At 52.0% G+C, this 24715-nt stretch overlaps 1 protein-coding gene across 1 annotated transcript in view; it reads right to left on the bottom strand.

Moving 5' to 3' along the window:
- Window positions 1-24715, bottom strand: part of DLGAP2 (DLG associated protein 2) — a 784363-nt gene that overhangs the window by 37513 nt on the left and 722135 nt on the right. The window contains 1 exon segment of the mRNA XM_045055166.1: window positions 22551-22770. Coding sequence (XP_044911101.1) covers window positions 22551-22770 — 220 coding nt within the window.

The following is a 24715-nucleotide window of genomic DNA, read 5'->3' as shown; positions in this document are numbered from 1 at the left end:
CAGCTGGACAGCACCCTCAGCAGACGTCTCCATGGGGCTGAGTCCATTTTCTACCTGATGCTGTTGGCGGACGCAGGGCTCAGATGGGACCCGGTCAGATCTGCTAACGGCCAAGGCCCCTGCAGGGAGACCCTGGGGGAGCCCGGCCACCAGGCCTCGGCAGCTGACGCTTGCTCCGGTCTCTGACGGATCACAGCTCGCTCTGGAGGCCGGCGGCACCCGCTCTCCTCGGGAGAGCGTGCCGTTCTGTGTCAGCGAGCTGCTCCACTCTGGCAGCCACAGGGCCCTGGACCAGGGGTACGGATGCATCAGCCCAGGGGAGGCTGGAGAGGGGCCAGGCTGTGCTTGTCTATCCGTCTGAGCGGAACCGAGGTGCAGCGGAGATGTGCAGAGGCGGGCGCCTCGCCCTGTTCTCAGTTCCATCCATCACCGCGCGTTCAGCTGCAGCCGCCTGGCAGTGCTCCGCACGGACCACAGGTGCATGGTGAGCAAGGGCCGTGCCCTGAGGATTCAGATTTGGGGACTCTCAGGTCCCCATGTTAGACACTTCCGTGTGTTAGCCAGGGCGCTCCGCTGGGGCGGCCTGGCCTCCGCTCTCTGCCAGGGACGTGCTTGATGGTGTCACAACTGGGTGGGCACGGGAGGCCTGCTGGCATGTATCAGGCAGAGGCCAGAAGAGCCCCCCCCCCCCCCCCCAGCTGGGAATGCCATGGTGCTGGGGCTGCAAGTCATCTCCTGCTTCCCAGCGGGTCTCGTGTGCTCGTCCGTGAGACGAAGGGACGCGCGTGCGGGTGGCTCATCAGGCGAGCGCTCGTCATTTCCTTCTACTTGGTTGCCCGTGGTGGCGATCCCGCTTCTTCCCAACCTGGATGAGGGTTCAGAGTGCACTCCTTGTCCTTGAGGAATTGAGGCGGCCCAGTTAAACATCGGTTTCTCACGAAGCTTCTCTTACTACTACTTCATAATGTTGACGTTTCAGGGTACTAAGTGCGGCATATACACACGAATAAGAGAACTGAGCGGGTGAGAGCGTGAGGAAGGCTCGCTGACGGACCATTTCGTGTGACAACACGGACACTGGGTCATTGCTTCCACGCTGACCCGCCCGGCATCGTCCACCTTCTGCAAGGACAGTCTGTCTGTAATGCCCTGTCCCCAGACTGCACTGGACCGGCAGAAGGTAAGCACGGCCCCCGGGGCTCTGCGTGACACTCAAAGCACACAGGTGTCTGTGCTGTGGCTCCCGGGTGCAAATGCTGACCGAAGAACTGTCCTGACCTGGCGGTAGCGGGGGTGACGATGAAGGACAACAGAGAAACACAGGACTGCGGTTAACAGGCGACGTCGGCTGTGACACGGGCACACTTGTCCTCGCCACGCTGGCAGGAGCTGGAAGGTGCTCAAGAAATCCCCAAACTGGCCACGTTCTGCTGCCGTGTCCATCTCGTGGAGCTCAAGGACCGTGACACCCTGGGGCCACGTTCTGCTGCCGTGTCCATCTCGTGGCGCTCAGGGACCGTGACACCCGGGGCCACGTTCTGCTGCCGTGTCCATCTCGTGGCGCTCAGGGACCGTGACACCCTGGGGTCAGGCACAGCAGAAAGATCCACCCAGGATGTGGGAGCACAGCCACTCCTGGAACCCACTTCCAGCCTGGCCACTAAATGGTCACAGTCATCCTCAGACATGTCCCTAACCCTACCCCCAGATGATGAGTCTCCCAAACGTATTGAGTGCCATTTGGCAAACCAACTGGACCTCCCGTGTGGGTGGCCTGTAAATAAAAACGAAGTTCCGGAGTCCACAACCACAACCACAGGAAACCTCACGTCGCACCTTCCCACCTCACGATGCTACAGGGGGTGATACGAATTCTCGAACGGGTTTCTGTGTAAAGGTGCGCAGGTGAGCAACACGCTCCGTTGAGATGCTGGCTAAGGCTGGGCAGTTCTTCCCAGCCTGCATAAGGACCGTGGGCTGCTCGCACGAGCGACTTTTTCTGGGTGGCCAGACAGAGTTTACGCCGTCTTCACGCTGTGTCGTGTGCCCGCACGCGGTTTGAACGGCCGCTGTGGCGGAGGCGTGGTTCGGCGCCATCAGCGCGGTGCGTGTGGAGCAGCGGACCGCGCAGCCAGCTCGCTGGCCGCCGGAGAGGCTCTGGATCAGCTTCGGCGAGTCACATTCTGAGCGCGTCTGGGAGACTCACGTTCCTCCGCTCGTCAGCACAGCCGACTACCGGGGTGTTCGTTAGGGCTGCTCTCGTCTCCTAGTAAACACTGCAGGAAGTATGTCCAATCTGACGCTTTTCCTGTTGCTTAAAAAAAATCAACTGCTTCCAAGATAATCACGCATTTTCCCTGTCAGACCACCGAGTTAATTGTGTAACAACGGAGTCAGCTTGGGGTGTTCTATGGATGCTGGGTCCAAGGACACCCCGAAAGCTGGGCCGGGGCAGGGGGTGCAGAGACCTTGCAGCTCCTTCTGTGTGGGCACCGAGGTCACATGCATTCCAGGCATCGTTTGAGCGGCCGTACCGTCAGATTCAAGGTTCCAGTGAACACTGAGCTTGAGCCTAAGACTCTGGCACCTCCGTGCTCACCATCAAATTGAAGGGAAGGGCAAAAAGACCACAGTCGGCACCAGAGCCTCGCGGAAGCCTGAGGACAGACTGGCCCCGGGGTGACAGGGAGGGCTTTCCGGAGGAGATGGGCTTGGGTGGGGTCTTGGCGGAAGGACAGAGCGGGCCACGTGGGAAAGGCACAGCAGGTGCGCCCCGAGGGTGCGCGTTCCCCTGCGTGGACTCTCAGTGCTCGATACTAGAAGCCATGTGGAGTGGAATCAGAATCAGTGGGTCAGGAATTACCGATAACACTGCTCTCATTTAAAAGGTACCCTACGGGGGTGGGGTGGGGAAAATGGGTGATGGGCACTGAGGAGGGCACTTGTTGGGACGAGCACTGGGTGTTGTATGGAAGCGACGAGTCCCGGGAATCTACACTGTCTACGCTGTATGTTAGCCAATTTGACAATAGATTATACTAAAAAATAAATAAATAAAAGGTACTCCACGGTTTACTGTGGCTCTCCCTCCCCAGTGGTCTGGAGGCTCTCACTCAGGGGACAAATTGACTAATTACATTAGTTTTCTAGGGATACTATCTTGTTCCTTTTTAAGTGTCAGAGTTTTCTTCGAATTATTTATTTCCAGGAGAAAATATCAAATGGCCATCCTACTGTTCTTTCTTCCCCCAAATGGAAAAAAAACGTGCTTTAACGTTCATACACTTGCCTTGATACACTTTAGTATTTTAGTATCTTGACGTAGTAATGCGGTCCTGGCCGGTGATGCTCATAGCTGGGTACCCTAAGCTCGCGGTGGCCGAGCAGTTACAGAATCTTGGGACTCATAGACGAGGACACACCGGCATCTCTCCCACCAAGATTTCTGCAAAGGGAAATTCCGTTTCTAGCTTCCGTTCCGGTCTACTAGAGCTGAACTAACTCTTCCTTGCTTCCGACATACAGTTGGGTAACCGTGTGATCTTGGACAAGTTAAATTCTCTCGGCCTCAGCCTGCTCATCTGTGAAAGGGACTACTCAGGATGTCTCCTTTTGTGCTGTTGTGGGGATGGAAACACACAGAAGGCACATGCAGACGAAAGCGGCCAGCAAGGGCAGCCGTTGTGGCGTCCGTGCTCAGCGGACAGAAACAACTGCTAACAGCCACCGCGAACTGGGTGCCATCCCTGCTTTCTCTGCAGATTGTTACCAAGCGTCCATACGGATATTCAGGAGATCTGAGCGGGGGTGTGCGCCCGCGACCAGCCACAGCTGGGGGAGGGGGCTGCAGCAACACCACGCTGAGCACTTCACTTCTCATGCAGGCTTCCGGAAACCTCGCCAGGTAGGCGGCATTTGCATTCCCATCTCCCAGATGAGAACACAGAGGTAGGTTCCAGTGGGTTGAATGACTTCCCCGAGGTGAGCCAGGAAGCCGGTGGCAGAACTGGGAGAGAAGTCCCCCTCCAGTTACTGGCGGTAATGAGCCTTTTTTCTTTCTCGGACCACGTACAGAGCTGTCTGATTTCTCACGGCTTGATCTGATTTTATTCCTCCACAGTGCACGGAAGCCCACTGGCACCCTTGCCCGTCGCAAAGGGGACTGGGAGCATCATTCATTGTTTCAGCGAGAATTTCCTCTTAACTTAGTCAGTTCCAAATTTTCGGAAAAAAAATACATTTGGCATCGAAAGACATTGTAGATTGTCTTCCCACTCTGTGATGCAGATTGTTTGGAGGGACTGTTAACTAATGGGATTAAGACCCAGACAGAGGAAATTAATTGTAATTATCTCTCAATTCTTCAAGTGATGGGAATCAGTGAAAACTATTTTTGGGAAGAAGGCCTCTTGTATTTCCTTCATCGCCTAATGAGAGATTTCCGTGGTTCACGGGAAGTTTGGAGGGGACGCCGAGAACGTTAGAGCGTCCACATCACAGTAGCGTGGGAGCACAGCCACGCAAAGTTGTTTCTGCCCTCCGGCCAGTCACCCTTCTGGCAGAGCACGAAGGTGTGGCCTCCTATTCAGAACTGAGCACGGGGAAGTTTCGCTCCCTGGTCTAGCTGAGTAACAGTGGTGTTTAATGACTGTCCCGTCTCAGCACCGACCGGCCATCTGGATAGAGGGAGACGATGCTGTCACTCTGCTGGCACGTGATTTGCGGTCACAGGGCTGGGACAGCAGGTGCCACTGCCGGCCCAGAGACCCAAGCCCAGCCAGCTCAGACCACAGCGTTCTTTGCTGCTTGAATGTGAATAGGAAAAAAAAAAAAATCCTTGAACGCATATGAAAAGATTTGTTTGTACAAAGTTTTTGTGGAAATAGCTCACATTTGATAAACTTTTACTAAGCCTACACAGTATTATTATTTTTGATGTGGATCACTGTGTTTAATCTTCCTGAAGTCCTAGGAAGTGGGAACGGGTTGGCAGCTCTCAGCCCCACAGATAGTCAGTGGATCCCCGCGGCCTCGCTGCTGGAGTTTGTGAGCAGCCATAGCGAGGGGGGCGTCTGCCATCCTCTGGGACCTGCTCCGCGAAAGCGCCCATGGTGACTCCCGCCAGAACATCACTTCCCTCAGGACATCTAGGATGGTTACCGGAGGGCCCGGGGAAGGTTCTGGGGGAATAATTCAGGATCTGAGGAACCCACACCCCCACGCAGAAGAGACACGTGTGCTGGTGGGACATTGTTAAGCCCCTGAAAATACTTATACTTGTCCACGTGATTCCTTTCTAAGGGCCCCATGAGAAACCCAACACAGACTTAACAGAAATAAATGGTACTTAATGTTTTGAGAATAACAAATACCGTATAAATTAATATCATATGAGGAAACAGATTTAGAAATACACATAAAAACTTGCAGGCACCCAGATATCAGACTTATTATCACATGTTAGTACGGAAGTCAATGAGATTTGCATTTTAAGGCATAAGATAGGCCTTTCGTGTGCATTTTCAAAGTCCCTACAGCCTCTCCCAGTGGTTCTATACCCATATGCGTGTTCCCCAAGAGGGTCCTGAATGGGAAGTTTAGTATTCAGAACAATAAGTTGCTTTTATATTCCTGGTTAATTGAATGCTTTTTAATTTTAAAAGTTAAAAATTACCTATCAGTCGTGAGCTTTTGGTAAATAAAACTGCAGTACATACAATATGTTAGGTAAAGTAATATTGAGACAGAATTTTTTAAAAACGGAAGTAAATTAGTGTTTTCATTGCTACATCGATCTGCTGTAGTGACAAAGATTTGTTGGTACCTACGATCTTGTGGGCTAGAACCGTGTGTCCTAAATGGTGTGTCGCAGTGAGAATTAGAAGCTTGGAAATATCGTCGAAGATTTAAAATGATCATCCGATCATGTTACTTTACTGTCAAGAATTACAATAAATAATTAAAGAAACAATCTTAGCCACTCAAGAAAAACATTCAATTATTCAGCTGGATAGTCTGGGGATAATAATTGACTCTGTTCTGTGTGTGGGAATACACAATTAGAATATACTCACCGGAGCTAATAATTATTAATTATGGGCATTGTTACCTATCATTTTCTATATGTATGCCAGGCAAACCTTAAATACAACTGAAAACTCAAAATTTAATTTAGCAATACAATTCTGCTGAATTCTCTGCCAACAGAGAAAGGTTTCCAAACAACCGCAGAAGATTTATTTAAATATAAGTGACCAAGTAAGAATTTTGAAATAAAAATGAAATGATTACTTAACTTAGTATCTTAAGGTATCTGAAGACCTGACTACTCTATTCTTTTAAAAAATTGAGTTCAGGCATGATGTCCTTTTGTGTTTAAAAGTCTGTCATGGATTTCTTTCACCACGTGCATAACACTCTGAAAATCTGTGGTTGTTGTTCAAGTGGCTTCCTAAGTATAGGGAGAGAGGTCACTATATATGTTTTCTAATCCAATCACCCGGTTAGTTGGGTTTTGCTCACGTCCCAGAGATCAGGTGAGTTGGTGAGAGTCACCCCCAGACGCGGGGGGCCGGGGAAGGAGGCTGCCCTGAAGTGCCTCCCCTCCCGAGTGCACTGTGCCAGCACAGGCCTCTGTGCCACGCAGAAGAGGCTAACCACCTGATTTAATACGGAAGGAGCCATGCACATAATTTCAGTAAAATTCCATTAAATGCAAGTAGTGAGGCCTGATGGAGACTGCCTCGGGCGGACGTGCTCTTCCTGCTTAGAGGTGAATAAACGAGGCGTGTAAAAATGTACTTTCCCAGATACATTTGGGGTTGAGTTAACCTCATTTGGAAACCCTTTCAAAAGGGACTGCCCAGAGCCCTGGGTGTAAACGGCGGTTAGCAGGGAGGAGAGGGCAGCGGCTGCGGGGCTGACCCTGGCAGGTGGGGGGGGGGGGCGTGCCCACCACACCTGCGTTCGCAGACTCCTGGCTTCCCTCTCGGGCGGCCACATGGGAAAGGCTGCGTGCCAGCCTGCTGCGTCCAACAGCACAGCCACTAGCCACTTTTAAGTGACCTAACTTCTTAGGGCGCCTGAGTGCCTCAGTCGGTTAAGCATCTGACTTCGGCTCAGGTCATGATCTCAAGGTGCCTGAGTTCAAGCCCCTTGTTGGGCTCTGTGCTGTCAGCTCGGTTACTGGACCCTGCCCCAGACAGCACAGCTTCAGGACATGCACACTGGGCTAGAAGATTTTTGCCCCGCAAAGTCACGTGAGTATGCGTGCAGCTATCTGTTCAACAGATGACTTGAAGCAAACGAAATCGGTCATCAAGATGTGCTCTTAGGTCTTCAAAGTGTTGGCTTAGCAAATCTCTGGAAGGAGAATCTGGGGAAAACACCTTCCCGTTGAGGTCCACTCACAAAGGAGATGCCCTACACTGTGGTGTGGCTGCTGAGTCATCTCAAATGTGGATACATCGTGACTCCAAACACATGCCTACTGACCCACCCACACCTGGCGTCCCCCACACCGTTTCCGAATGCAAGCCAGGCAGGCCATTTGCAAGCCAAAAAGGAAATTTAGAAATTAGCTTTCTATCGTGTAAAGCACAAATACGTAATCAAGACGAAGTATATCCCACACGGCAAGCAGCACCGGTCCGTCCGAACGTAATAGCCACACTTAAACTCACCACCCTCCGTTAATTAGAGCTTCAAAGATAACAGCATAAAAAGAATCACAGCAATCAAGTCCATGAATGTCTAAATGAGAGTCTGGATGTTGGAGAAACTAAACTTTGAAGGCGAAAGATTCAACATAAAAGATGAAAGCTATTTTGACACTTTAATTAACGTCAGTCTCCAAACATCAGTGTAAATCCAACAGGACGCAGAAGCCATATCCACACCCACAGACAGCGGTTTCCCTGAAGTTACCAAAATGATGTGGGCCGCCCAAGTTCTGGGGCAACGTTGATGGGCTGGCAGCGAAGACATCTATTTCAAAAGTGTTAATTGGCAAGAAATTATAGTCTAACCAGCACTTAACATCTCGTAGACAGGAACATAGTGATGACAGCCGTGTCACTGTCCAAGGCACTTCCTGTGTTTGTTTTAAATATTTAAAATTCACATTACATACTGAGAACTTGGATTTTCCACAGAAAATGTGTGTGTATTCATTTCCACTTAGGACGTTTAATTGTGAAAGCCGTCTACATTAAAGTCGCACCGGCATGACATTTCTACTGTCAAAATTTGGAGAGCGGGGAGAGATTCTCAGACGGCGTTTTGTTTGACGGTGAAATTGTGGGTTTTCAAACCTGCACTTGGAAACAATGGTGTGTGGCTGACGGCCTATGTCAGTTAATATACCCAGAGGCGCTGCCGTCTCTGTTCAAGGAAAAGAAAACGACCTTCCATGAAAAAGTTACTAAACCGATAAGGCAAATGCCATCTGCAAGCGTAAAAATAATACCTGACTTGTGACTTGCTCACACTTGTGGGTGCTCAGTGAACACGTGCTAAACACTGCCTGCTTCCCCCCAGAATGGTTCGGTAAGAAAGTCGGAAGGCCCCCACTGCATAGGTAGGGGTGACATACTCACAACCTCAAGGTGACTGTAAGGAAATACGGTCATCCATCCTGAAACACGGGCCAGGCATCGACAAGTGCCTTCTGTGCGCGTCTCGTTGTCAGTGAACGGTCAGATGGCCGATGTCGGCCGTGCCAATAAACCAGAGCTCCCCGGCCAGGGAGCTTCTTCGTGAGCTTCCCAGCTGCTGAAATCCATCGGCAGCATTGGTGTGAGCTAGCCGAGCACGCACGGCGCGTGCGGCCAGAGAGCTGGCGGGGCACAGGGCACTGAGGGGGATGGTGAGCTCTGTTGCCTGAGCCGGACCTCTGTCCGGGGGAACAGAGTCCGGCGGCCCTGTTCTGGCACCGCCGTCAGGAGCCCAGGTGCTTCAGGGAGTCCCAGTCACCCGACAGACTCACAGACCCGGTGCAAGGAACATGGACGGTGCAAACACGAGGTTGTGTGCAAGCCAGTCAATGAAATGCCTACTCCAAATCGGCCCTGGTAACAGTGCCCTGGAGAGCACAACGGAGGTGCCTGGCACAGCCATCTGGCGTCTGCAGGACAGCGCGTCCTCCACGGCCCCGCAGCGAAGGCACATGGAGAGAAAGGCCGGCATGGAAACTGCCGGAGGAGTCGTCAGGGAGCACGACCTCCAGACGAGGGCACGGAAGGGAAGGTGTGCAGGGGCCCGAGTGGCGAGGTGCTGAGCTTTCCGGAAACTGCTCCCAACACTTCCTCCGTTTGCCGGCTGACTCCAGTCCCTGTGTCCCCCTCGTGTGTTATCCTTCACTAAGGAGAATAACCTGACCTTGCCTTCTGGAACTGGAGAAGCAGTGATGCGATTCTGGGGTGAACCCCAGAGACGTCCTCCAGGGAAACTCAGGCAGGGGGCTTCTGTCACGACTGTCCCTGACGTGGACGCGTCACCTGCAACATGCCAGCTGTCAGGACACTACAGAACAGACTGTGTCCCCCCGTCCCTGCTCTCCTGGTGGCTGCGCTCTCCCAGGGGCGGGGGTGATACGCCGAACCAAAGCAACATTACAAATATACATTAGATTCTAAGGTCACAGACATGACGTCTCCAGACGGGCTCCAAGTGCAACTTCATTAAAATGTTGGAAAACACCACACTGTGTATAAAACCTGGCCTAGTTTTTTGCCTAAACTTAGCATGCAGTTTAATAGTCCATTAGCACCAGGTGAGTGCAATTATTAAAAAAAAAAATGAGAAGTGCAAACGTCTCTAAATTCCACACCTGCCTGTTAATGAATGCAAGGCTAGAAACAAGACCACCTTAATTCTCGAAGGAGGAGGGGAGATGAGCGGGCTAATGGGGCCGGACAAAACACAGCCCCCCGGCCCCGGAGGAGGCCTTTTCGGGGAGGCCAGGCTCCCCAAGCGGCCTGTCAACGCTGTCTTGCACCAGGTGAGGGGCTGATTGAGCGTGAAGCCCAAGCTCTCCCGCAGCCTGACAGCCCCCCAGAGAAGCAGACACCCCCCATACTCTCCCCCTGGGGGCCGTGCACCTGTTCGCAGTGAAGAGGGACAGCAGGGCCACCTGTGGAGCCCCCGGAGGCCAGGGCCCCGGGCTGGAGAGGGACAGCTGTGCAGACCACGTTCACGAGGAACTGTGTCCCGCCTGCCACGTGCTGTGGTTCCTGCTGCTTCCACCTTCTGGGCAAGCGTCCCAGCTGGGGCTTCCTGGTCTACACTGTCCCCAGGGCTCTGCCTCTCTGGGGAGGCACTGGAGTCCTGACTGGTGGCCCGGGGGAGCTGGGTTCCCTGACCCAGGGCTTGAGCCGGGCTGAAACTGCCGTTCACACGACACCGAGGGTTCTGGCTCCACTGATGTGGCCACACTCCTCTCTTTTGGACCAGGGGATGCCCATGAAGATGTGCCACACGAGGCTAATGGGCTCCAAGAGTCTCAGCCGCACGCTGGTGCCCTAGGCTCCCGGCCCTTCTGAGAGGGCAGAGGTTGGGGATTCGAGTGTCTGCAGAGTCTGATGACCTTCGTAACCCAGAACGTGGACCTCGGGCTGTACACTGGAGATCGTGAATGCCTTTCCACGTTAGCACCGTTCCCCCAAATACCGGCCACGTGATCCCGAAGTCATGCTGAGTGCGGATTTTCCTGCTGGGCATGCGCGTCTGAAGCAGCAGTATCAGTCCCAACATCTGTACGTCCGCCTGCACCTCTGCAGACGGAGACTCCCTGAGGATCTCTCGAAAGCACACAGTGTCTGCCCCTTGCGCAGCCCCAAATGCCAAAGTACCTCATCTTTTTTTAGTGCCATTTGCCAGAAGGTAGGTCTTTTAGGAGTACCCTTCCAGAGACAACCAAATCTGAGGGTGCAAGAAGGTGCAGGAGGGAGCAGGTTCCTGTGTCCTCACAGTTAGGATCTAAGATCCAGGCTCGTGCTGCAAATCTTCAGAGAAGCATTCGACTCTTCCATGAATCCTAGAACCTTTTGAGATCACTTAATATTTATCACGAGCAAGGACTGAATGCTGTGCAGCCAGTGTTGGTGGCGAAGTTCTGAACACGATCATTATCCTTCCGTCTGCCCACGAGTCTGGAGTGTCTCGCTCTGCTTCACCTTCTGTCTCCTTGCACCGCACGAAGCGCCTCTCCGGTATGTTGCACAAGTTAGACACGAGGTAAATCCTTGTGGCTTTGATTCAGCTGCTGGTGTGACTGATCGGACAGAAGCCAGCGAATGGCCTCCTGGAACCGGTACGCTGGCCAAGAAAGCGCCAGGTCTCCAGTATAGACAGAGACAGTTTCCAGACGACCTGAACACCGGAAATGGAACCCTCTGGGTCTTCTCCGCGTGCGGTTGCTGCTGGGGCCGTCAGCGGCCCTGTAGGTGCCCACGCCAGCACGGGGCTTCCCCTTGATCTGCTGATGAGTCTTTTCCTTCTAGGTGTCTTCCTTACACTCCTGAGAGCACCTGATCCGATCGATCACTTCAAACCTCCTTATCTCTTTCCTCCGCAGCATCCAAAACACCACAATGGAGCAACAGAGGCATAAATATTCCCCGGGATCAATCCTGGGCCTTTCCAGCCCTTCTGTTCATCACTGATGTTTAAGAAGCACAGCCTGGTCCTAGATCCTCATGGCTGTGTCAGGAGAAAATACGGCAATGTGATGAAACATCGTAAAGGGGAGTGCTTTACGCACGGGGGCATATTTCCTGTCTTCCGTTCGACGACTTCCTCACCACGTATGTCCACAGAGGCACAAATCTCACGATCCAAGTCCTTACGCCTAAACCCAGTTCACCGTGTGTGTGTGTCTGTGTGTGTGCAGCACTCTACGTTTTCAGCGTCTGAACAACAGTTCACAGAGTAAGCTCAAAAATAATCCACCTCATTCAACCTTTTCCTCCAAACTGGGGACCATTAAAAAGAGCAAACATACCCTGTGTGGCCTGATCCCACTGCTAGAAATAGGTGATAGGCAGCTAACACTCGCAGAGTTTTCAATGGCTCTGGAATCTTCCTGAAGGCAAAAGGAAGTTAGCGATGGAATTTTTTCTTCACTTAGAAAAATTTTTTGACATATGTGTGTTTCCCTTTTGGCCATCTGGAACTTTAGAGAAAGGTGGTTCCCTCAAATTCGGTTCACATGCCTGAGTAATTCTTACTGTGCAGGGTCACAGGCAGTGTTCTGTAGTTAGGGGGCCATGGAGGGCCTGTTCTCAGAGGCGTCAGATGTCGTCTGAGGAAGGAGTCACCAGCACGGCTGCCCATCCTGGAGAGGCCTCTGCTTAGGCCTGCTCTGCACAGTAATCTTTAGGGTATAACTTGCTTGTCTCTCTCCTACAGTCCTTCCCACCACAAACCAGCTCCGGGTTCCACTTCTTGGGGGTTTTGCTGGGGGAAGCCAGCTCCAGGGTAACCTTGGCCTGATTTCTGTGACAGCCTCGATTCAACAGGGAGAGTGCCTGGGGGTCTGGGTGGCGAGGCACGAGAGCAGAGGCTCGGAGGAGGGCAGTGGAAGCCGGGGAGAGGCCCCCGTGCGCCTCTGGGCAGCCGCAGTCCTGACGAAGCCCCGTGAAATCCACGAGACTCGAGGGGTCCCCTCTGCAGGGACACGGGGATCTTGGTCAGCTGGCACCAGGCTCCTGAGGGCCTTGCTGCCTTGTGGGAGCCGTGCCATTGTTTCGGCCCCGGGCTCACCCCAAAATGACGGAGGCTGTGTTTCTTGGTGTGTCAGGCACGAGGGTGAGGCGCTCAGAACTGGGGTTGGATTTATTTAAGAAAATAAATGACCGTATTACTCCTTGCACGTCTGTGTCGTAGATGGTCGAATCATATGTCACACAGACCATCTAGAGGATGTGTGGGTGCCTGTCAACTGGGGCTGCCCACAGAAGCAGATCTAAAAGAAAAAGACCCATCTAGATGTTGGAGGTAATAGCCAAGTACATGGGGGGAGGGCTTAAATATTGAATTTAAAATATTAAGTGAGTGCAAACTGTTCATGTAAATGGATTTAAATATTTTATAAGCTGTAGATTCTTAAGTCCTTTATTTATGCATTCAGCAAATATCCATGGAGTCCTGTGCCGCATGGGGGTAGGTGAGGAGATTGGGGGGCCCTAAATTCACCCGGACAGTCTCCCCAAGGGCCTCCAGCACAGGCGTGGCCTTCGGTCAGTCCTGGGAAGTACATTAACTGAAGGTAAATGATGGCCTGTAACGGAGTTTGTGACTGCTTCGGGCAGGATGTCCCAGCTCGTCAGTACCAGTGCTGTTGGAAATAATAATGGGATTTGGGGTTGCCAGCTGGTGTCATTGGAGCTGCTGGGTTGAGCCGGAGACGCCTCTGTGACCAGCTCACCGTGACACAGCCCCGCCACGAGCAAAGCGTGGGCTTTCCATGCCACGGTGCTTTGCTGCCACACTGGGGGCGATATGACACCTGGGACGAGGCATGTCCTGTGGGACCAGCAGTGTCGGGGGGAAGAAACCCACCCCTGGGACTCCTTAGGGTCCATGTTGTTACCCTGGTGTTGGGTGTGACACAGCCGAGGGAAAAGCTATCCCGCGAGGATAATCTGTGTGAGTCCGACAAATCCCTCCAGCCATGGAACATGCAGGGTGATTCTCGTGTGATGCATGCAAGCCCTTCTACGTGTGGACCCTGTTCTGGATGTTTCTGACAGCACGTCTGACCACTCCTAACAGGTGCCTGCTCTCATAGCCCCTACGTTTTAGTAGCGGAAGACAACACACAAACAAAAAGCTCTGATAGCAATTATCTACAAGAAAACCAACGACTACAAATATGGAAAACTGAGCATATCTGGCCTCGCTGCTGTGGGGAGAGACACCCCACCGTGACGCCTGGCGGTCAGAGCGCGTCACACCCACTGTGACGCGTGGTGGCCAGAGCAGGGCGCCCGACCTTCCCGCGAGCTCTGACCCCTCAGCAGCGCAGTGCCCACTGACTCCTTCTCAAGATAATGTTTTAACCCCAGAACATAAAATGCAGAGGATTAAAAAGCTTACGCGGAAATACAGTCGTCAGAGTTACGGAACCTTTGCGGTAACGTGCGCACCGGTGCAGTAACGAGACTGGCGTCAGGACTAACAACTGCTGGGATTTCAAAGCCTGATGAACGCAAACGATGTGTTGAGACAGCGCCAAGAACTGAGGGTTGTCGCCGTCTGAGTCCTGTGCTGACCAAGTCACGGGGAGGTGGGTATGTTGGTGCGCAACCGAGGGGACTCCTCCAGTCAGAGGTTAGTAAAGTTAGAGACCCGCTATTTAACCCACCTACGTTCACGCAGCCTCGAGTCTTGAATGTATTAGGGACGCTTTGGGCCCTGGCCTCCACGTGGGACATCAGCTCCGGAGCAAGTGGCCGCCAACAGAGCGACAGGGTGCGGCAGCCTTCCTCCTCCCAGTGTGGACGCATCCGGGAGAGCACGACGGATGCTGTGTCCCTGGGACCACACGCCTTTAACCCCGCAGACCTCTGCAGCCCCGACCGTCCGCACCGGGAGAGCCCCACAAGCCGAGGCTGTGTGCCCTCTGAGCTTCGGGTCACTTATGAAGCTTGACCTCTCTCTCCCTTCCCTGTGGGCTCATCCAGCACTCACCCCTGCTTCTCCTTTGTAAACTGGAGTTTCGTGTGCCTTCTGGCTCCCTCTGCTCCTGACTAGCCCCCTCGCGTGGCACATAGTCCTGGTGGCTGGCGGGACCGATCTCAGGCCCCGGTGTGCACAGCCAGGTGGGATTTCCTTGGCTCGTTGGTGCCCACGGCCGCGGGGAGAGTGTGGGCTCTGGAAGGTAGCAAACATTCACGCCCCGTCCGAGCCTCGGCCAGACTTTCCCACGGGGAGCCCGTCGTCCTGGAGGCCAGCTCCCTGCAGCCGCGTAACACCTGTCACCTGGATATTTCTGAAATTAATGGGGTTTTTAACACTTTTGGATACCTGTTTATGTCACAAATGTAGCTTCTGGACATCTGTGACACCTTTCACTTTATTATTTTATTTTTTACAGTCTATTTATTTATTTTGAGAGAGAGTGAGAGGGAGAGAGACAATCCCTGTGCTGTCAGCACAGAGCCCCGCTCGGGGCCTGATCCCATGAACCAAGATCACGACCTGAGCCAATATCAAGGGTCGGACACTTAACTGACATAGCTACCCGGGCTCCCTGACACCTTTCATTTTAACGAACCCTCCCCTGTCCCCAGCCATGAGGACAACAGTTTCTGATTTAGCTTTTTAACATCTAAGTCGTGTGCCAGAGTGAAGGGCTGTTGGTGAAAACCCTCTGAGCTACCAGTCTGACCATTTTAACTAGGGAGCCACGGAAGTACGCTGGGAGCCCGCTGTGTGGGCTGGGGCTGTGTGAGAAAAAGAACCGCAAAGGGAGGTCCGTGTACGTTCACCCAGAGATTTGGCATAAGGAGCCGGCTCACGCAGCATGGGGGCTGACCAGACCCAGGGTGTGCAGGGAGAGTCAGCACGCTGGCGCCCCGGGAGAGTGGGTGCTGCACTGGCCCGAAGCCGGGGGGCCAGAGACTCAGCAACAGTCCACGTATCAGTTCAAGTGTCCAGGGAGCAAAAAGCTGATTCCCCAATTTGAAGACAGTCAGGCAGGAGGAATTCTCTCCTACTCATGGGCGGGTCGGCTTTTTGTTCTAGACAGGCCTTCAACTGATTGGATGTGGCCCACCCGGAGGGCCCTCTGCTTTCTCTGTCTACCGATTCAAATGTTCACTCAGCAGAAAACAAAAAACAAAAAACAAAAAACACACCCTCACAGAAGCACCTAGAATAGTGTTTGACGAAATGTCTGGCTCAGTCAAGGTGACACAGAAGGTTAACCGTCAGGTGTCATACTTGTAATTTTCCAACATTCCTCAGAACAACTACGCTTTCGTCCTCAACCACCAGCGCAGAGCAAAACTCCACCGGGTGTGTACGACACAGCGGGAGGGCTGGAGTGGCCAGGACAGGCTGGAAGCAAGAAGCCTGATTCTCTTCATACATGGATGACGCTTCAAAGGGTAATTTTTTGAACTACGTTTTATTTTCAACCTAATAGTTAATACAAAGTGCATGTCAAATTCGTAATAATTAGGGGTAAGCAACTTCCATTTAAATTCATTTTTACAAATGGGGCACCTGGGTGGCTCAGTCAGTTAAGCGGCCAACTTCGGCACAGGTCATGATCTCACAGTCTGTGAGTTCAAGCCCCACGTCGGGCTCTGTGCTGACAGCTCAGAGCCTGGAGCCTGCTTCAGATTCTGTGTCTCCCTCTCTCTCTCTCTCTCTCTCTGCCCCTCCCCCGTTCTCTCTCTATCTCAAAAATAATTAAAAAAAAATAAAGTGAGCAGTTCTAACTAACGCTGACATCGGTATTGTGATTCAGTTCATCTTTTCCTTTGCTTGGGTATTTTTTTTTTCAAATTTTAATTTAAATTGCAGTTAGTTAACATATAGTTAACTAACCAAAGGATAATTTTTTAAAAAAACGCTCATTCTCCAGAATCTAGGAATTCCTCATCAGAAACCATACCATTTTTGAGTGAGTCCAAAATTGTCACATTAAGTTGTCTTAAGTGTCTCTTGGAACTCATAAGCAAAGAAAGGAATCTGAAGTTACAAAAGTAACAAACGAATCATAATTTTTAAAGTGCGTTTTAAAGATAGCATATGTGAAATTATGAGGTCTGAATAATCATAAACTCAAAGGACTTTCTGATCAGATTCTTCTCATTTCTAACATTAATTTATATCCTACATCATCGCACAGAAAGAAAACTAAATACTGACTTTTGGAGATGTGATTTAAAAGCATTGCATTGCTACAGTATTTTCTTTCCTGAGAGAGGAAAAGTATTTTCTTTTCAACGTTCTCAGGATGTTTTATCAATTTTATGAATTTTTATAACTTGTCTCAATATAATGCTTTTTAAACTAACATGTTATAAGGAATAAAAGCTATAATATCAATGTTTTTCAAATATATTTATGAGATGTTGTAAGTATATGAAATAGTGAATATAACCATAGCCTCAAGTTTTGGGCATCTAACATCTCTACATCTTTAAAGGGAAGTTCATTTTAAAAATAAATGAACGCTGGGATTTCTTGGTTTTAATAAATACTTTTTTGTTGGAACTTGTCTGATCAGGGAGTGGGGAGGAAGAAGTTTATGTGGCACCTAAACTGATTAGGAGAATGAATCACGGAAGGCCTCCTGGAAGCAAGGATTTCACAGTTGCATCTTAAGGCATAGCTAGGAATTACATACAGAAAGCCAGGGGAGCGAGTTCTGGGCTGGGCAGAGCGTGTGCAAAGCTCGGTCGGCAGTGAGAGGGTCTCAGGTGAGTGGGTACCGGCCGAGGTGACGGGGAGCTGTGGGGCGAGCCTGGGTCAGGTCACCCAGGGTCAGACGGCCCCACAGGGGATGGCCCTTCACTCGCTGCTAACAGGAAGCCGAGAGAGAGGGTGCCAGGCGGGTATGTTTGCGTCGGGCTATGGTTTATATTGTATTTAACTCTGTTCTATTAATTTTGGGGGGCCGTATTTTTAGAAAGAAGATCGTGGGAGTGTGGAGTGTGGGGTGGGCAGCGATGAGAAGTCCAAGAGGGGGGCCAGTTAGAAGGCCATGCAGAGGCCCAGGGAGCACGCCACGGGCGTGCAGCACAGAGGGGTCACGCGGTGGAGCATGTGGCTATTCGCAGGGCACGCGAGGCAGCTTCCGTGGCCCCCACCGTGTGGTTGAATGACTCCCTGGCCCAGCTATCGGCTTACGCACGCAGGCACTTGCTTCCTTGTTCACCCCCGGGTACTCATTTTACGGGGCGTGAAGGGACCAGTTTGGCTGGCTTCCTTCCAAGAAGTTAAACAACTCTTAGAGTAACTAAGGTCGTTGCTGTCGTGACGGCGGCACAGAATTTCCCACGTGGATCTCTGACCGAACCGCCACGCACCTGTACCCTCCAACCTCCCCCCTCCCCGTTTTAGGCAAGGGATGAAGTGAATTGCAGAGAGTCGTAAAGAAGAATCCCGGACCGTGAGTCTGGAGTCTGTGGGTCTAGTGTCAGTCCCACCACGACTCATCCCCTTGACCAGTTTGGACCACACGACGGGGTCACTCACACTGCTCTCCTTTGTGGGTGAGCGGATGGGTGCATGTGTCTAAGAGGCGAGAAACACTCGAATCGCGGTGCTTTTGGAGGGAAGAGCACATTGCGTTCTTGGGACTTGCCCGCCACCAGCCAGGTAAACTGAGGGCCCCCTCCTCTGTGTCCAGGTAACTGTCTGCACAGTTTCGCTCACTGGTCCTGAGGGTGGAGGCTGTCTTTCGCTCGTTGACCCGGAGGTTATATAGTCCAAGGAATCACAGGCAATTAGAATCGCACAGACTATGTCCCAACGTTTCCGTATCCAGGTGGCGTATCCTGACTTCTTCTGACGTGCAAGCCCACAGGCCAGGGGGAGCCGCCACGTAAGAGCTCTGCAGACACAACTGCTAACCTCCACGGATCTCAGCACCACGGCCAGACCCACAAAGGATGCGAACGTCCCAGTCTTCATCCCTTGTCCCCGGACCTCAGACGCCACACGTGGCAATGAGGTCAGAGACGTGGCTGTGGCAGGACGTCCGCTTCCAGGAGAGCATGGAGGAGAGCCCTCCACGTCACCTTTCCACAGGTCAGGGGATTCGCGACACTCCTGGCCGGGAGCCTCGACTGGATTTGGTTTCCCGTCAGCAGGAGGAGCTTGGATTTAGTACACGCCCAGCAGAGCAGTGGGCACCCCATGCGTCTGTGTGACTGAGAGGAAGATCTCCTGGCGTGGTTCCAGAGAAGACCCCCTCCATCCATCTGTCCATCCGTCCATCCGTCCATCTGTTCACGCATGCGCCCAGCCAATATTTACTATAACGATATGGTAGTCCCGTTAGGGTGGTCTGGATGCCCACGCCCCCAGATGTCCACATCTAATCTCTGGGACCGTAACTATGTCACCTTACACGCCACCCTTGGGTCGTGTGGGGCCCGATGGCATCACAGGCCCTTACGTGAGGGAGGCAAGGGTGCCAGAGTCCGAGAAGGAGACGCGGTGGGTGATGGAAATGGGCCGTGTGGCTGGGGGCGTATTGGGAAGGCGGTCAGACCCTAGAAGCCAGGACATCTTGGAATCAGATTCTTATGTGCCCCCCTGAGGGACAGGTTATTATTGAAATATAAACAACAGGATAAAAATAAATTTATGGCTGTTTCCTCTGTTCATGCTTTGTATGGATTTTCCCTTTGTTTTAATGACTTCTAGAATCAGCTGTGACACTTGTTGAAAGAACTTTTGACCCAGAGAAAAATCATTATAATCTAATGTCATAGCATTTTCCTCCATAATATCAATGACACGCTCTCCCTAGAAAAGTTGGGTGAAATGCATATTTAGACAAGTAAATCTTTCTGATAAATCATTTCACCGACGAGAAAGAAACCATGTGTGAAATGAAAGTTAGATGTTTTGAAAACCGCTCCATTTAAGGACAGGACACTAATCGATAGGTGTATTCCTTATAATGAAAGACAGTGCAGGAGAAACGTGGTCCACGCCTATCGGGGGTCCCTGACAGCACAGGAACGGACTCTGTTTCGGCTAAATCTCCACGTGCCTTTAAGGGCCGAGGGAGAAAACAGGTGACATACAGTCACTCCTAGCCAGCCACCCATTCCTGGTGGCACCCACCTGTCAGTGTTTAAAATAGAATGTCTGACACATATTTTCACATTCTTAATAAACCTTTCATGCACATATTTGATACTTAATGGCTACTAGATGCGTATTAAAAATCACACGTTCATCCTTGTTCAAGGGGACACAGCCTCATGACAGCAGCTTCCACTTTTCAAGCCGCAAAAAGAAACATATTTAAATACATATTTAAATACATCTGAGACTTCCAAATAATCACTGTGAATGATTTTGAAAATAGCTTGTTTTGGAATTATTTTCAAGAGAGTTTTAGAACCATAAAAGAAAATCAATTTGTCAAAATAATCTCTCTCTCTCCACACACACACACACACACCTACCCATGTAACTATGAAATGTCAACGTTGCTCTACGATTTTCTAACTATTTTAATATAAAACGACTGAGATCACATTTTGCCTCGAAGATTCAGACACGAAGCTCTGAATCAGATCGGAAGCTTAGCGGGCGTTTACATCCTGTGTCGTTGGATGGTTTTCCCCCAAACTTTTGTATTTCTATGATGTTGCAGGTAGGGATTTTTCATTCATCTTATTAACCAGACAACTGCTGCACACCCTCCCAATTCTATCTGGGAAGTGAGATTATCAATATACGCAGTGTGGGGCACCTGGGTGGCTCAGTTGGTTGAGTGACCAACTTTGGCTCAGGTCATGATCTCACGGTCTGTGAGCTCGAGCCCCGCGTCGGGCTCTGTGCTGACAGCCCGGAGCCTGGAGCCTGCTTCGGATTCTGTGTCTCCCTCTGTCTCTGCCCCTCCCCCGCTCATGCTCTGTCTCTCTCTGTCTCAGAAATAAATAAACATAAAAAAAATGAAAAAAATATATGCAGTGCTTAGGGTAAAACTGGAAATGGTGGAATAATGACCCCTTTTCTGTGTCTGCAGAATGAGATTCCCAGCAGGTCACCTGTTTCTCAGACCCTTCCCCAAGTCTGCACCCTGTCCCCTCTGGCCTGGAGGAGATCTTGGCTCAATAACTAAGCCAAGGTCTGGTAGAAACTCTGGAGGGAAGTATGTTTTGGGGCTTATTTGGTGCGTACATTTTGGGAACTCAACAACATACTCGGGAAAATGACACAAATCAGAATTTTAGTGTGAGTTCTGCACGGGTTCTTGCGTGATCTCTATGAAAACTGTCTTATTTTTATTCTCTCATAACGACAAACACGATAAAGTCATTTTCTGCCAGGTAATTATCGTTTCAAAGCATTTCTGAAGACCGTGAAAGAGCCTGTCACTTGCTTATACGAGACATTCAACAAATATTGGCGAGTAGATCAGTAAAGATCTCCAAAAGTGTACTTTTTAAAAGGCAGTGCTTGTGAAGTTCATTACCTCCCTAAGTTCCTAATGTGGCCATTTCCCACAAAGGCCACAGTGTGGGGGGTGGTCCATGACCTCGCTGCAGGATGTCACGGACTTCCTAAGATACAGGGCACCTAGGAGGAGGCCCGGAAGCTCAGCCCCACCACCCACAGGCCCCATCACAGTGGCACATCTGTGACAGATGTCACACGGGGCATGCCCACGGCACTGCCCTATCATCTCCACAGAGTTGTGCTTTGGGGACGCAGCACCCCACGGTCCTGTGTGCCTCTTCCGAACACCCCAAGGCTTCACGGTCAAGAAGTGTCACCAACCCTCCACTTGGGTGCCCCCGGCCACACAAGAAGATCACTGAGGACCCACACACACATGCCCTTTGATAAATTATTCACAGCTACTTCTGAAATCTGAGAGTCAGCAAGTCGACAAGCCTGAGGTGCTCGAGGGCCAGCATCCTGAAACAAGGCTGGCGTCCAGGGTGTCCTTTCCCGTCTGCTGCTAGCCAACCACGTGCCGTCCTCTCCCGAAGTGGCAGGACGGTGGGGATGCCCCTCCCTGAGCTGCCGCAGCCCTCCCTCCTCCTCACCCTGCTCCTGTCACCACCACACCCCCACAGCTCTCTTCTCAGACTGTCCCCTCCCTGCTCCGACAGTGTTCAGATGACCTCGCTCCCCAACTCTGTCCGTTTCTGACTTTCTCCGCTTGGCCTTTATGTGGGGCTCGGCGAACGTTTATTGCTTGCTGTGTTTTATGGTTTCTCCAGGCCATGTATATTCATTATGTTACAGAAACAGTAACAGCGCAGGGAAATACTGGGCGCTGATATTTCGTGTAGGTGGTAAATTTTCAAAGGGGTGGATATGGTTTTCCATAAGAATGGAAGCAAACTGTGACACTGAAGGGGATGATTAGTGAATTTACATGAAGGAAGGATCTGCTCCAAGTGGTGAATCATGTTTATGGATCTGCCCACCAGGCGGCACTCAGACGGGAGGAGAAGGTGAGGGAGCCCCGGAGTCACTGCACGTCTGCTCGAGTTTTACTGCAATCTATTAAACCTTGGTATTTAAAGCACAGTCACTTTCTAAATGTCAGCCCTTAAACTTTTTTTCCTGCAGAAAACTTTACAGAAGTTATACCTGATTATTTGCAAGAACTTTGATACCTAAGAGATTGCATTCTGAGAAAAAGAAAGGTTATCGACAAAAGAAGTGTTTCAAAAGACAGTTGCAAATAGGAAAATGGGACAAATGCAATTTGGGAAAGTTACCAAACATTCGGAGAGTGTATCGCGTGTGCGGCGAAGGTGCGCCTGCTCCTCTCGGATGGAGACCGCACCCCTGCATGGTTCTCACCAGGAAGGCGGAAAGGGCGGCTTTACCTGCTGTGGACCTGACAGTTGGGGTGGTGTTGGAGGGCGTCATCACGGGAATACATTCGTCGTCCTGGGAGTAACCAGCTTGGATGGCTCGGAGGTAACTGTGGCTGCGCGTCCGGAAGCATCCGGGAAGGTCCAGGGCGTCCATGGCCTGGGACTCGACTTCACTGAAGACAGATTCACACACCGACTCGAACTGCCCGTTCATCTCTGCCTCGCTCATCTGGAACAAGAATGCACAGGTGATGGCGAGATGTGGCCAGGTCACGGGAGAAAAAGAAAACAAAACTCACCCTGACCTTGAGGTACTGTCTCTTCAGCATAGTTAATTGGAAATTGGCCTTGGGGCTCCATTAAGCTGAGGGAAGGGCTTTTACTGGGTTATTTTTCACAAACACTAAGAAAAATGTCACTTCTGAGATGTTACTGAAATTCTGAGGGCCCCTGAGGGTGGCTGAAAGGGTGGCCTGCTGGAACCGCCCAGGACAGAAGACAGGACGCGGGTGGAGCTCGCCACCTGGGCGGTCAGTGAGCACACGCCGCTGGTCTCCACTCCGTCCCGACCCCGGCGCCTCTGTCACCATTCCAGGCTGTCCATGGCCCAGCAACTCTAGGAGCTGAGCCTGACTCTATGCATCGTCGTGGAAACCAAGCACACATCTGGCGGGAAGCTCATCTCCTTCTCCCCAGGGGAGCAGCAGGACCGCGGGTCCAGGAGAGAAAGACGCGGCCAGCGGGGTGTCCATCGCTTCGTCACCAGCCTGTGCCATGTGCGTCCTGCCCGTGCTGCTGCTCGGCCTGGGATGTTAGGAGACTCACTTCCTTTGACAATGTAGCAGGTGAAGTAATAGTTTTCACGCCTGCAATTTAATCTCCAGGTATAGAGTCACCCTGGGAACCTAAAAGGTCCAAATGTGTTAAGAAAACATCGAGGCTTTGGACAGGCGCGGGATTGCAGGTGCCGGGCACACAGGGGCACGCCCATCGGGTTGGCTAGAGGGCCTTTGCATGGGGTCAGTGAGCACTAGCAGGGGACATACTTTTCCTGCCATTCCTGGGTAGTGATCCTTGTGCGTTTCCCAAGAGCCAAACCTACAGGCTTCATCTGGGTGCCCAGCGAAGGGAGGTGCGCAGGAGAGCCAGGATGAAGAGAACGGGGTGCAGAGCAGATGAGACGTTAGGAAAGAAAAGCTTAACGGCTTAGCCACTCGTCGGTGGGGACGGGGGGCTCACGGGTCCGCGGGCAGGGCTCTCGGGGCGGGTCCCGTGTTAGGCTGAAAGGGACGTTGATAAATGAGCCCTCCCCGGCTACTCCTGTGTTGGGTACACCCCTTGGGGGAATCATGCGTGGGTTAGCACGTGTGCACGGGCGGGATGCTTGCTGGCGAAGTCCCCGTGCACCGGCCGGGGCCGGGAGGGGAGGCTCAGCGCACAGGGAGGCGGCGAGGGCTGAGGGGGCACCCCGTGGCCTCTGCTGTCCCTCCAGATCGGTCCCCGGCCCGTCCCTCCTGCCCTGGGTGTTGGGAGGGGCCCACGCCGCCCGGGACGCCTGCCCTGCTTCTCAGGTGGCTTCTCCACGCCCAGCACCCCCTGCTGTCATCGTCCTGCCTCCGTCCTGCACCTGCTGTGTCCGCCTCTCACACCCCAATGTCCCGATGCGCCACCCCACTGCCGGGAAGGCCACCCACGACTTCCAGAACACCCTGCGTGATGCTCACAGATAAAGACACCAGCTCAGTACCTGTGCTCTGCCTGTTTGCAGGGTGAAAGCGGCCGAGAGAAGCTGATCTCCCCTCCAACAGGAAGGAAAACCTGCTTTCTTCCAGAATCTCTAACTGCAGACCTGGACGTGGCCCTGCCTGGCACCACATGGGGCTCCTGACATGCTGGGAAATGGCCCCCTTCACAGAGCGAGCATAACCCTCTCTGGTTCTGGAGATGGCGGAGGAAAGTGTGTGTGTGTGTGTGTGTGTGTGTGTGTGTGTGTGTGTGTGTCGGTGGGGAGGAAGGCAGGCCGGCTGCCTGGCCCCCAGTGTGAGGAGGAGAATCTCTGGGTCGCATCGACAGAAAAGACCAGAGGAAGGTTTCTGAAGTCGGAGAGGGGCAGACAAATCAGGGTCAGGACAAAGCACGACACTCCCATGGTGACAGCCTCACGTTCCCAGTGA

This window comes from Felis catus, chromosome B1 (genome assembly GCF_018350175.1).
Source record: "Felis catus isolate Fca126 chromosome B1, F.catus_Fca126_mat1.0, whole genome shotgun sequence".
Lineage (NCBI taxonomy): Eukaryota > Metazoa > Chordata > Mammalia > Carnivora > Felidae > Felis > Felis catus.
The sequence above is the reverse complement of the archived record's forward strand: the minus strand, read 5'-3'. Positions and strand labels throughout refer to the sequence as shown.